Raw genomic sequence first — 13,632 nt, forward strand, 5'->3', positions numbered from 1 at the left:
GAGAAATAAGATAACTTATACGAAGGTCACACATCTAGTAGCAAAGTTGGAACTAAAACATAGATCTCTTAAATTTCGTGTATTACACATACATCCTTATCACTTGGAGAATGACTTAAGGTCAAGGTCATGAGCTAAAATGAAGTCCTATAATGACATCCTGTATGGATCTGCTACTCACTAGCAGACTGCAGAATCCATTGCTTGATTTGGGCTATCTTTATTATTCTTGGGGTTGTGGGTTGCTAAATGAGAATAAATGTGACAGCATCAACATTTTGTCCTGCTCTCTTCCCACCATTCCCCCCAAAGAGATACTAGTGACACAGGAAATCATGGGATAGTCCCTGCCAACATAACTCATTGGCAGTCAATAAAACCCTTTGGGTGTGGAAGGGTCTCAATATCAGGAAATGTTTTCATCACCAAAGATTCCCAATTAGGTAATATAAAAACCTTAACAAGAACTCCCCTGGGCATTGCATTTTTAAAGACATCTTTCATCATCCTTGAGGGTGGAATAATAAATAGGACCCAAAAGCTCACAGTAGAGTTGAAAAGGAATGGAAAAGGGAACAATGGCAAGAAGAAAACAGTCTCTTTCCTACAGCAGGTCTTTTACTAGGAGTTTAATAGTCTGACCTTGGGACTCTTGTTTGTTTCCAAGTCTTCCAATTTCAAACCCTGGAATTCAAAAAGGTTTTAATGGAGAGTCCTGGTACTTAAAAGTTTAAATTCTTCCAGCTGATTGTTGTAAGACAGCTTGTTGGAAAACCACTCTTGCATTGCTTGTGCATAGGTTTTCAGGGCATCACTTCATACAAAACTGGAGATGAGTGTTTTAAAAGACTTTTGTTATCCCAAAGAACAGGGGAAGCTGAGAGAGCTAATGGAAAGGCTATCATAGTCTTTAGTCTCTTTCCTATGTCAAGGTGATGAACAGGGGATGAACCAGTTGAGTTTCCTTCCCTAATTGCTATTATAGAATTGATTAGTGACTATTTCTAGCCTAAGAAAAATACATTTGATAAAAAATGATATTTATATGGGAACTAAACCTAGGCAGCCACAAGTTTCAGCTACAGTAAGCTGAACCTCCAATTTTATGAGCAGATGGAAAAAATAGATTCAGTAATGGAATATATAAATAACTATATGCCTTTATCTTCAAAAATCCAGCCATTCCACTGACCAACCAGGAGCATAAGATCCAAAGTATAATGTGTATATGGAATGTATTTAATTTAAAACATTTCTGTGTATTGATTTGGAAGGAAGATCTGAATGTTTGATGCACCAGTTGATCCTTGCCTGTAGGAGCTGAGTCTTTGTATAACATAAATTATACATCTTCTATAGCCAGGGGAGGAGAGTTACTGAAATTTCTTAGGTCTCAAACTGTCAACAACTGAACACATTTACCTATAGTTGTATCTCTGTGCCAAGGTAATATTTACTTCTAAAATTCTGGAGTTGAAAATTCCAAAGTGGTGAAAATATGCATGGAAATATGGTTCATATGATGTCCATATGAACTTTTTTAAAGCCCTTTCAATATCTGGAATGTATAATTTAAGGTCATTGCTTGACAGCAACATTTTATTGTCTTATCAATTTTGACCTTCCACCAAAATGTTACCCAGGAGATTTTACAAATATAAGTGTGTGTGTGTACACACACACACACACACACACACACACATATATATATATATATATATATATATATATATATATATATATATATATATATATATATATATATATATATATAAATCATTTTATCAACCAAAAATGTGCAGGATTAGTGAATAGATTCTAAATCAATTTTTTGGTTGCAACACAGGTCAAGATAATTTTATTGCTTTTGTAATCTCAAGAGATGAAACTGGATAGATGCAAAAGTAACCTTTCACCTTGCAAAGGTAGCAACCAGAAGGATCTAGTTAGTAATTTAGCCTGTCATTAGTGGTCATATTTCCCAGAGCTGTCATCAAATATCATGTAACAATTATGCTATTCTGGTAGATATAAACACTGAAAATCCCATTTGCTGGAAGATTGAAAGCAAACTTAAACCTCCTAGATTTGTGTCCTAGGTCCCACCCTTACCTCCTTGTTTTATGTTAGTTTCCCATATGTGAACTAACAGTTGTGCTCAATACTAGTTTTGAAAATGATCAGCTTCATGATACTTAAATTTTAAGCAAATAGATCAATATCAAAATCCAGGTGATAAAGTACTTGACATCAAGTATCTTTCAGGAAAAAAGAAGGCAAACACTTTTTTCCTAGTGTCTTTTTCCTTATAAGCTTTTTCTCTGGTATTTTGTCCAAGAAATGAAAGTTTGACTTCATTCAGATGATAATGACAATGACTAGAAATGGGTATTAGGAATTTACTATGTTTAAGATACAGAGCTAGGGGCTGGTATAAATTCAAGGAGAGATAAGGCATGGTGACTTCCTTCAAGAAGCTTACAACCTAGTAGAAGAAATGAGATATGCATATAAATATGTACATTACCAAAAAGAATATAGTAAAAGTATATCAGATACAATCAAAGTGCTATGGGAATTAAAGGAGAGGGAGATCACCCGTGGTAGGGGAAGATAGAATTAGGGAGGGCTTTTTTTGGAGGAGGTGAGATAGGAGCTAGATCTTGAAGGAAGGGTTGAATTTCAACAAGGAAAGCTGTCCGAGAAGGAGAAGCACTGAGCCTTGAGAGTATAGAAAAGACTGTAAACAAAGCACAGAGGTAGAAAAATGTAAGTAGTCTAGTTTGATTGGGGGGATGTTGAGTATATGATGTAGAGTAATATGAAACAAACTTTAGGATTACAAAGCACTTTAGTATTGTCTCCCCTGTTAGAATAGAAGCTTGGTGTGAATAAGGACTGTTTCCTCCTTTCTGATTATATTCCCAGGGCCTAGCATGGTGTCTCACATAAAAAGCACAATTTAAATATATGTGATTCATTGATTGATTACCATACATGAGTTTATTTGAGCCTTACAGCCAGCTGGTATAGTAGGCATTCCAAATATTATCTTGGTTTTGCATGAAGAATCTGAAGTTCAGAAAAGCAAAGGTATCTGCCTAAGCTGAGGACTCACTCAACACAGTTTACAGGTGGCAGAGCTAGGCCCCAGACCCAAACTTTCTTAATGTAAGTCCAGAGACCACACAGTCTTTTAATATAACTTTTGTCTGTTCCAAGTTTTCTTTCTAACTTACCAGATATTGTTTTTAAAAATGATATTTGAATTGCTGAAACATGAATAAAAAGGGCCTTTTAAAATTTTGATTTTTTAAATTGAGATTAATGGCACATACATACGTTTTCTGTTCTTCTGGGATCTTTAGATTAAAATCTTTAATTGTAAATTGTAAACATAACCTTTTACAACCATTTTCCCTGTAAACTTGTCCTTTAACAAAAGAGGGAGTTTAAGTTTAGATACATAGACACATCTCCATTCACACACATAAAATTGTTTGGAACTTTCATAGCCAGATGTATAGAAAAATAAACTAGAATGAACTGTTATGGTGCAATACATCTTGTATTCGATCAAAGACTCAGACTTTCAAGGCCAACAAGTGGTCATTCAACCACTACTCAAAAGCCTCCAATAATATGTAATATATGATTATATGTAGTGATAATGAGTACCTACCAATGCAGCCTTTTCACACATCCCAAAAACATTTTTTTTGATCCAAGAAGATTCAAATTAAATCTTGAATCTTATTTCTTAAAGACTCACAAGAGATAAAAATGAAGAGAGTGTTCCATTGGCAACATTGAATATGCTGTTGTCACACATTTTTTTGAGAAAATTTTGGCTTATTTTACCAATAAAGAAGAAAAGGATGTCTGGACTTGACATATAATAATTACTTTTAAAGCAATAGCCATTCTAAGTGAACATCCTAGGTCAATGTTGTGACTCATCTGTGAGTCTTAAGATGAGAGGAAGAACTTCTTTGGGAAACTCTTAATGTGAAAAGGAGACAAAAGGCTTCCACTCTAAAACTGGCTAATAGCTATGAACTGACTGATGAATGACAAGTGAGTGCAAAGATTTGACTAGAAAATGTGGATATATATATATATGTGTGTGTATACACATATAGACACATACATATATATGTATGTATATACATATATATTCATATACATGCACACACATTCAGAAGAATAGTAAAAATGTCATTGGATTTAGGGATAAAGAAAACCGGGATTCAAGTCCTACTTCAGACCCTTAAGAGCTATATGACCACGGATAAATCCTTTATCCCCTTCAAATCTATGTCCTTATCTGGTCAATGGTTATAATATTTTCTATTTCACAGGTTCATTTTAAGGTTCTTTCATTCACTTTGTAAACCTTAAAGCACTGTAAATATGGGTTGTGTTTATAGTATTTTCATATGAAGAAATAACTAAAATTTAGGTATGTTATCTTTTATCAATATTGTATAAACTTCTGCTCCAAGAACCTACGATTTACTCTCTCTGGCTACATCATCCATTATCATAGATTGCAGCCCCCCTGAGCCCTAATAAACAGTATCTGTAAATTGCTGGAGATGAAAAAATTAATCTATTTGTGGCCAACCCTCTGCTGATGAACATACCTTCACCTTATATAGACTGGTCATTGAATGGCAAATATGAGCCTGTCACTAGAACCAAATGCAGGGGACAGATAGGTGGTACAGTGGATAAAGCATTGGCCCTGGATTCAGGAGGACCTGAGTTCAAATTTGGCCTCAGACATGACACTTACTAGCTGTGTGACCCTGGGCAAGTCACTTAACCCTCATTGACCCACAAAAAAAATGCAAAGTTTTTGCAGCCTGAAATGTCCTACTGGACCCTGAGTATCTTTGCCCAAGCCTTTCATAGTGTAGGGTCACATCCACACACACCCCGGGGTAGGGGAGGGGGGGCTTCATAGTAGGACTTCATTCAAGGGTATGTATATATATTATATACTGTCTTTTTTCGTTGTTTTATGGGTAGATACATATAGAATTTATATAATGAGTCATACAATGAAGCATTATAATAATATAACAGATTGTATACACAACACTATATTCATACACGTATTTATAGATATGCGGTATATAGTCATACACATGTATGTGTGTGCATATGTGTGTGTGTATGTGTAAAGGTGACTTTGAATAAATGTTCGGTCTAGCCTTCTCCCTTAAGACTGTACTTAAATTATCTCAGACAAATTAGCGTCTAAGTTATTCTTGAAGATCGCTGGAGAAGCAGGTTCTCCTGTGTCTCTTGGTATTTTTAAAATGCCCATTGCTGGCCATTTGATACGGTATGCAATGAGGGTGGAATGGTTGATAAAGCTCTTACACATTTGGGTTCCAGGCACTGAGACACAAGCTTTGGGGGGGGGGGTGCCCCTCAACGTGTTCTGCCAAGAAACCCTCTGACTACTATTCTGCTGGCACATGTTTACGAACCTACAAAGAGAAGTGTTTTTAATGGAATTAGTCATCGCGGCTCTTCACTTCCCTTTCTTCGTTCCAACTTCCAAACCTGCCCCAGGTCTCTGCTGCAATGAGCCAGAAAGAGGAGGAAACAAGGGAAAGGCTTTAAGCGTTGGCTGCTGGGGCACCCAAAGAATACAGCTCTTTGACAGTGACTCCGCTTTACAAAATGTTGGCTTTCAGACCATGGCTTTGCACCTCCATTCCAAGTACAACAATCCCCTGTTGACGAAAATAGAAAGTGTGAAGGTCATAGAGCCATTTTTTTTTTACACCCTGCCCTCTCTCTGCTATAAATGATCACTTTTCACCATTGGCAGTCAAACTGTGGTGGCCTCTTGTTTACCGGGGCTCTTAGTGATCCAGGGCTATAGACGTTGGCGCTTCCATGGCGTATGTTTTCCTTTGGCTACCCTCCTTGAGGGCCATCCGTTCAGGGTCCACCAATATCTGAGCACTTTCTCCCTTGATCACGTGATTCTTGATGAGATTGGCAGCCCCGAACTTTGAACTACCGGTTCTGACAGGCTCCAGGATCCATACCAGCCACCAGGACCTCCCACCGGTTCCCTTGTCTACACTTCATCACCCTGTTTCTGAGCTTTCCCTGCACCCGTGGCCTGATGGTGTGATTTGTGTGCAGGTGTCCAAGAAGCTGTGGTGAGCTGCCTGAACAAACAGACGCGGGAGACCGCAGATGAAAGCCTGTGCGTGACTAGCCGTCGGCCCCCGAAGCTCCTGAAATCCTGCAATTTGGATCCCTGCCCTTCAAGGTAAGGAAGCTACTTGTGGGCACACATTCTGAAAAGCAAAGGACCAGGCCGGGTGCATCCTTCCAAAGGCACCAAACAGCAGAACCCTTATTGTTACCCGATGTTTTGAAAACCAATTAGCATCAGCTCAAACTTCTAGTTGAATCCACTTAAATTTAATTGAAACCAGGGCTTTTGAATCCTAGCCCAGTGGGTGTTCACGTCCTCCAGAAGGCTGTCGTGGCTGGTGCGCCCGTGTGCCGCCGCCGCTGCCGTGCATTGGAAGGAACCTTCAGATTACTAACATATCCATGATGCTTGTGGGCTGTTCTCCCAGGCTCTAACACCATTCTAACTAATTAGCCTAGCCCTCGGGGCATTGGGAGTGAGGAGTTTGTGTTTTAGAAAGCCGGAGCTTGCCATTGGATCTGGGTGGTATAACTGATCTGCTGTGAAATCCGTAGGCTCGCAGCATGCAGATTCATTATAGCATGCTCTCTCGGGGGTGTGTTATTCTACAGGCATAAAATCAATTAGGGCATTTCATTACTGAGCCCTGTCTGTGTTTCATTATTACCCAATCTAAAGTCTTGCTTAATCAATCCAATCACTTCTAAAGTCCACATAATTTTATGGTGTCTTAAAATACTTGCTTTTCAGATACTCTTTTATAGCCTAATGCTCTGATGTGTCATTTTTCTTTGCAAGTGAATAGTTCAAAGGACTGCAGCCAGGCTTTTAGATCTGCTAATGGGATGAAAAAAAAAATGTCCCCACACAAGGAGTTGATATCCTGGATGTACAGGGGAAATTCAGCTTCTGAATCTTAACCACTTCCATGTCTGTTCAAAGGTGGTTGTGCCCTATGGGGTATCAGAAATTTGGGAAATGGTACCTAAGTGCTATTCTCTGGGGTCTACCATTCTTCTACCATATTTCTCCAGAGTTGATGTACCCTTTACCTGTCAAAGGAGTCCAGTCACATAATGGAGAGTGTACTGGATTCTTGGATGGAGGAAAGAAAAGAACAAACATTTTGAAGCCCTACTTTGCTTCCAAGCACTGTGCTAATATAGTAATGCTTTGGCTATGCTGCCTATCTTTCTGCAGCCTTATTGTCAGGATCAAATAAGATAATATTTGTGAATAATTTTGTAAGCTATAAAGTACTACATGAATGATATTATCCTTATAATTTAGTTTTTCCCTTTGGTGCTTGATGCAGGGGAGGGGGGAGGCAGGCGCATCCATCATGCCCTCTTGGGGACAGAGCTGCAGCACCACATCACCAACTACCCTTTGGATGCTTCAAACTAGATGTCCTGAACTCATCTAAAACTCAACATGATCAAAACTGAACTCATTATCTTCCCAACTTCTTTTTCATTGTTGATGTCACCATCATCTTCCCAGTCACCCAGGCTTACAACTATGGTGTCGTCCTTGACTCTTCATACTACATATCAAATCCTGTGCCAAACCTTGTCATTTTCACCTTAACATCTCTCATATACATCCCCTTCTCTCCATTCACAATATTACAACCTAAGTTCAAGCCCTTATTACTTCTTGCCTGAATTATTACATTACATTAGCTTTCTATTTGGTCTCTGCCTTGAGTTTCTCCCCACTCTGATCCAGCCTCCACTCAGCTGCCAAAATAATTGTTCTAAAACATAGATCTGACCATGTAACCCCCACCCCCAGGTCAATGAGCTCCAGTTACTACCAGTTACCTATAGGATCAAATGTAAAGTCGGTCATTTAGCATTTAGGGTTGTTCACAACCTAGCCCCTTCATACCTTTCCAGTTTTACTTTGTTGGGTGTACTCCATATTTCAGCAATACTATAAGGGAAGTATAGTGCCTCAAAAAGGACAATCTATCTCCCATTTTGGTGCCTTTTTTTAGTAGCCATCCCCTTTGCCTGGAATGCTTTATTCCCTCACTTCTTCCTCATTCCTCTGGCTTTTTTCAAGATTCAGCTCAATTCCTTCTATTCTGGGAGGCCTCTTCTGCTCCACACTGCCAAGCTACTAATCCAATGCCTTCCTCTCTCAAAGTATCTTCCATCATCAGAGTGCTCGCTCGTGCTCTCTCTCCCTCTCTCACGTGTGCGCTCTCACTCTCTCTCTCTCTCTCTCTCTCTCTCTCTCTCTCTCTCACTCTCGCTCTCTCTCTCGCTCTCACTCTCTCTTTCACTCTCACTCTCTCTCACTCGCTCTCGCTCTCTCTCCACATAAACACACAAAAGCATATATATATATGTAATATACCTAGTTGCTTACATAAAATGAGTTAATACATGAAAAGCATTCAGCAAATCTTAAAACACTATATTAATGCTAATGATGATGATGATGTCACCCCATTAGAATGTAAACTCCTTAAGGGTAGGGATCATGTTTTTCCCTTTCTTTATATCCTCAACATTTAGCACAATGCCTAGAAAACATTTAACATATGCTTGTTGATTCGCCATCACACCGGTCTCTTTAATGGTGTCCTCTATGGACATCCTGAACCTCTCCAGTCACAATTTGTTGACTGCCTTCTGCTCCAGAAGCCCTTCATTCCTAAGGAGTAAATTCCTAGGAATTTTGTCATCTTCTGAAAAATTACTGAATATTGAAAAAATTCAGACCAAATACAAACCATAACACCAGCTCCTTCCTTGTCTCAAACCTCCAATTCTTGTCAGTCTCTGGAAAGGAATATGATTATTTTTCAGCACCACCCCTGACCCCTTCAAAGGTTCCACTCCCTGGCACCAGGATTGACCAGCTGTAACTACACAGCCCAAGGCACAAAGGTCTAGGGAGTATAATAGAGATCTGAGTTCAAATCCCACCTTCACTCCCTATCAGCTTGAGCAAGGCATTTTTCTCTGTGGGCCTCAGCTGTTTCCTCAGATGTAGAATGAGGAGAAGTTGGACTAGATAATCTCTAAGGTCCCTTCCAACTTCAAATCCTAAGGCCAGGGCCAGCATTCCTTCTAGTCTGACCACCCTCCAACAGGGGTGGAAAGGTGATGTGAGTTGACTACATACAGGGGCAGGAAAAGAGCAGCAGCTGCTGCTTTATGCTGACAATTGCTATATTTTCTGCCCTGCTTATTTCTTCAGTGTTACTGTAAAAACAGACATAAGACCCATTTCTAAACACAGCCTAGGGTCCTTATGGCATCCAAACACTGCGGTGTATATGGCTCACCTCCAGCAGGAAGCAACTTGGAGCAGACAGCCTCCCACACCTGGAAGCATTTGGGAAAATCTTCCCAACACGTGGGTATCACTCTCCCTGTCCATAAAATATAGAACAGGACACACTACATTCTCTGCAGGCCCAGATAAATAACTCTGGTTAAAGTTCATACTTAATCATTCATAGGAGCATGGATCTAGACCTTCGAAGCCATCTATCTCTCGAAGTTCCTCATTTTAATAATCAAATCGATAAACATTTATTAAGTGCTTACTACATGCCAAGCACCATTAAGTACCTAGGATACAAAAAGACACAAAAGAGAATCCCTGACCTCAAGGAGCTTAAAATCTAACAGAGGAGACAGGATAAATAGGACATAATTAACAAAGGGAAGGACCCGGGAATAAGCAGGGTTGGGAAAGGCTTCCTGTAAAAGATAGAATTTCAGTTGGGACTCAAAGGAATCCAAGACAATGACGACGACGAAGAGACGACGACGACAATAATGATGGTGGTGGTTGGTGCTGGTGATGATGATTGTGATAACAAATCTTTCTATAGTACCTACTATACTCCTACCAAGTCCCATACTACTATACTACTAGTGCTGGGCACTGTACTAATGCTTTACAAATATTATCTCATTTAACCCTCATAGGAGGTAGGTTCTATTATTATCCCCATTTTCCAGTTGAGGAAACTGAGGCAAACAGAAGTTAAGTGACTTGTACAAGATCACATATCTAGTAAATGTCTTGAGTCTGAATTTGAACTCAGGTCTTCCTTACTCCAGGCGCAAGATTCTACATCTTGAAGAGAACTAAAGCAGAGGGGGAGTAAGCCATTTGTCAAAGAAAATGAGGTCTAAGTGTATGAGACTAAATTTGAACCCACAGTTCTTTGCTCCAAAAGCAGTATTTCTTCAATTGTACTATAGAGCCTCCCTCAGAAGCCAGGTTAAGTTATCCACCCCTAATCCACAATAGAACTTCCAACTCACTTAAGGGTAAGAGTACCTTGAGATTTAAGATGTTTGTATCTTCTCCAGATAAACTCCAAGTCTTTGATAGGATTTGTCCCTTTTCTACCAGCCACTCCTCATTTCCTGACAAGACCTTCAGGGCTTGCCCAAAGTACCTTTATGAAACTCATCAGGTTGTTTTTAAATACCTGAGAAGATAAAGTCAGTTGAATTGCTTAAAAATCTGTAAAGTACTATAGAATATGTGATACTAGATTGCATTCCTTCCAAACTTGGTGGCTTCATGAATTTCAATATTCACTCCTTCTACTGACCCAGATACCTCATCCCACCAAAGCTTGGAAACATGGGAAGTTTAATCAGTGCTAAAAATAGCCTAAAAATTCATCACTCTATGGCTAGCCCCCTAGGGAACCAGCAGGCATTAGCTAGGCTGCTCCTTGAAAAACAGACTTGAAATCTGTCACTAGGCCCATTCCCAAAGCCTTGCCATTTCAGAAGAATCTGCCATTGTTTGTGCTGCTGGGTATAGCCTTTGAGAACATAGGGTCATCTTCTCATTGCAAGGAAGTATCAGAATAGTTTGACACACTTCCTAATCCAAAGGCAAGGATCTTGTCACAGGGGTTGGGTGGAGTAAGTCTATTCTGTTGAACCTTTCAGGGTGACCCCAAGAGGAAGGCTCTCTGCCCCCCTGAGAGCAGGAAATTGTTTTAAGGTGTAGGTGGAAAAGGAAACAGGATTGGGAGGAGTGAGCAGATGAGTTCCCAATTGTTTGCTATTTTCCTCTAACTTCTGAAGACTTTTTCCAAAATTTCCCTCCTAGAGAGAGCATCAGAATAACTGTGCTTTTCTTTGTTTTAATTTTTTACCTTGGAAATAAATGGTTTTACACCCAGGGAGGAAAAGGGGGGAAGGGAAATAGGAAACTATTAGAAGGGACACAGAAGCAAATGAGTTATTGTTATTACTTTGTTAAAGTTTATGTCAATGTTAAAAATCATTTTAGAAGAGTGAGAGAAAAAGAAATTATTCTAGAGCCAGTCAGTCCCATGAGATTTGGGTCTTTTACTGTTATTATTTAATTGACAAACATTTATTAAGTGCTTGCTGTGGTGCTAGGCACTGTGAGAAATGTAAGGTCCTTCCCTGCAAGGAGCTCACTTGCTAATGAGGGAGATAGAATGCAAATAACTCTATGTATATACAAAATATGTCCAGGGCAAATGAAAGATAAAGGCTGAGGTAAAGGCATTTGGAGACCAGTGAGGGGTCGGGGGAAGGGGGAAGAAATAACATTTCCCACCTTGGGCAAGTCACCACCACTCCTCAGAGGTCAGGTTTTGTCAGCTGACAGGAAGGATAGTAGTACCCTTGACAAATCAGGGAAGTTTGGAAGATGGATGGGCTTGAGGGGAGAAATGAGATATAAGGTACAGATCACAGCTTACCCATGCCTGACAAAGAGAGGGAGGAGGGTTCTCACTAATCATTTTTGCAACCCCATCTTTCCACTCTCTAATTAGCTGATCACATCCCTTTTGTGGTCAAACCATAGACCTCATGGAGCTCAGCCATGGCCCCAGAAGAGCCCAGGCCCCACTTTGGAGATCATAGCTTTTATATTGTTCCTGAGAAGTGACCGAAGATTTAATATTTTTCTCAAGAAGTTGTAAATCTTTTGAACTGTGGAAAGGTCCTCTTTTGTAGGTCAGGCAACTTGATAAAGGGAAGATCCTGAATTTAAAGCTTTAAGAGCCAGATTTGGAATACTGATTGACATGTACTAGCCAAGTGGCCTTGGACAAATCATTTAATCCCTCTGTGCCTCAATTTATTCACCTGTGAAATTAAGATAATTTTGATTGCCAACCTTGTGGGAGAAAGAGTGCATTGTAAGCCGTAAAGTGTTTTATCAATTTATCGTGGCTTATTTTGCTTTTGTCAAGACCTGTGATTTCATTACTATTTAGAACTCTACACTGAACAAAGATTCAGCAACTCATCGATGATTCAGTCAGAGTTCTAAACAGTTTCATGGGTGTTGAGAGATTAAATTATTTGACCAGGATCACACACAACCAATCTGTCTCAGAAGCAGGATTCAAATCCAGTTCTTAAGGTTCTCTATTCACTATGGCACACAGAGTTCCTTGTTATTTCTGTTTGGGTTGTTTTCACCACCAGTCCTGGGAAGGGGCAGAAGCTTTCTCCTATCCTCAGATTCATCGAAAGAGAGCTAGATGAATGTTCCAAGTTAGTAAGTTACTTGAAAGAAAGTGTTTATGTGTGTGCATATGTATACCTGTATCTGTGGGGAGCATGCCCATGTGCAAGTGCACTCAGGACACTCAGTGAAAACAGTAGGCTGACTATTTTTAGTAGAATTATGTTTCTGATTATAAGGGATGGTACCAATCTTACAAGCTGGTAAAGTAGACAGGATTACATAAAGGTGGCTAGAAGACCCTAACTGTGAATGAAGGAATCTGAGTAGATCTGAGTGAGGAGAGGCAAAAATATTGTGGCACCAAGAGAAAAGTAGGAATAGGGAAGTGGGGCACCCACCAATGCCGAAGTATAACCACTTCACAATTTTTCCCAGGCTTGGCCTGGGAAATCTCTACAGAGATTTTTTTGTGAAGGTTGATGGCAAAGAAGTTATTATAGCAGGACGGGCATTTTCTGTCCACCTCCATTTGAGTAATATGTCTCCTGGATCCATACAACCCCACTGGTGCTGCGAACACCCTGATTAATTGACTTAGAGGAGAAATGTCAAATGAAACATTTATCATTAGGAAACAAATAAGCCTCTTGCTTCCAGTAAGGATGTTGTTCTATTCTTGTCATCTATCTCACTCTTAGACACTGAGGAAAAAAAAACTTTTTTTAGCAAGCACTCCCCTTAACATTGGGAGATAACTACTCAGAGGATGCTATATGATATTTGTAAGTGTTCTAGATGGTTGTATAGAAAGATTGTGTCAGGGGCAGCTAGGTGGCACAGTGGATAAAACACCAGCCCTGGATTCAGGAGGACCTGAGTTCAAATCTGGCCTCAGACACTTGACACTCACTAACTGTGTGACCCTGGGCAAGTCACTTAATCCTCATTGCCCCCACCAAAAGAAAAAAAAGAAAAGAACGAAAAGAAAAGAA

At 39.7% G+C, this 13,632-nt stretch overlaps 1 protein-coding gene across 2 annotated transcripts in view; it reads left to right on the forward strand.

Moving 5' to 3' along the window:
- The window catches only part of ADAMTSL1 (ADAMTS like 1), a 1,070,304-nt gene that overhangs the window by 904,625 nt on the left and 152,047 nt on the right, over positions 1-13,632 (forward strand). For both annotated transcript variants that reach the window (XM_043978110.1, XM_043978111.1), the window contains one exon: positions 6,172-6,301. In XM_043978110.1, coding sequence (XP_043834045.1) covers positions 6,172-6,301 — 130 coding nt within the window. The remainder of the gene's footprint in view (positions 1-6,171; positions 6,302-13,632) is intronic.

This window comes from Dromiciops gliroides, chromosome 1 (genome assembly GCF_019393635.1).
Source record: "Dromiciops gliroides isolate mDroGli1 chromosome 1, mDroGli1.pri, whole genome shotgun sequence".
Taxonomy (NCBI): Eukaryota; Metazoa; Chordata; class Mammalia; order Microbiotheria; family Microbiotheriidae; genus Dromiciops; species Dromiciops gliroides.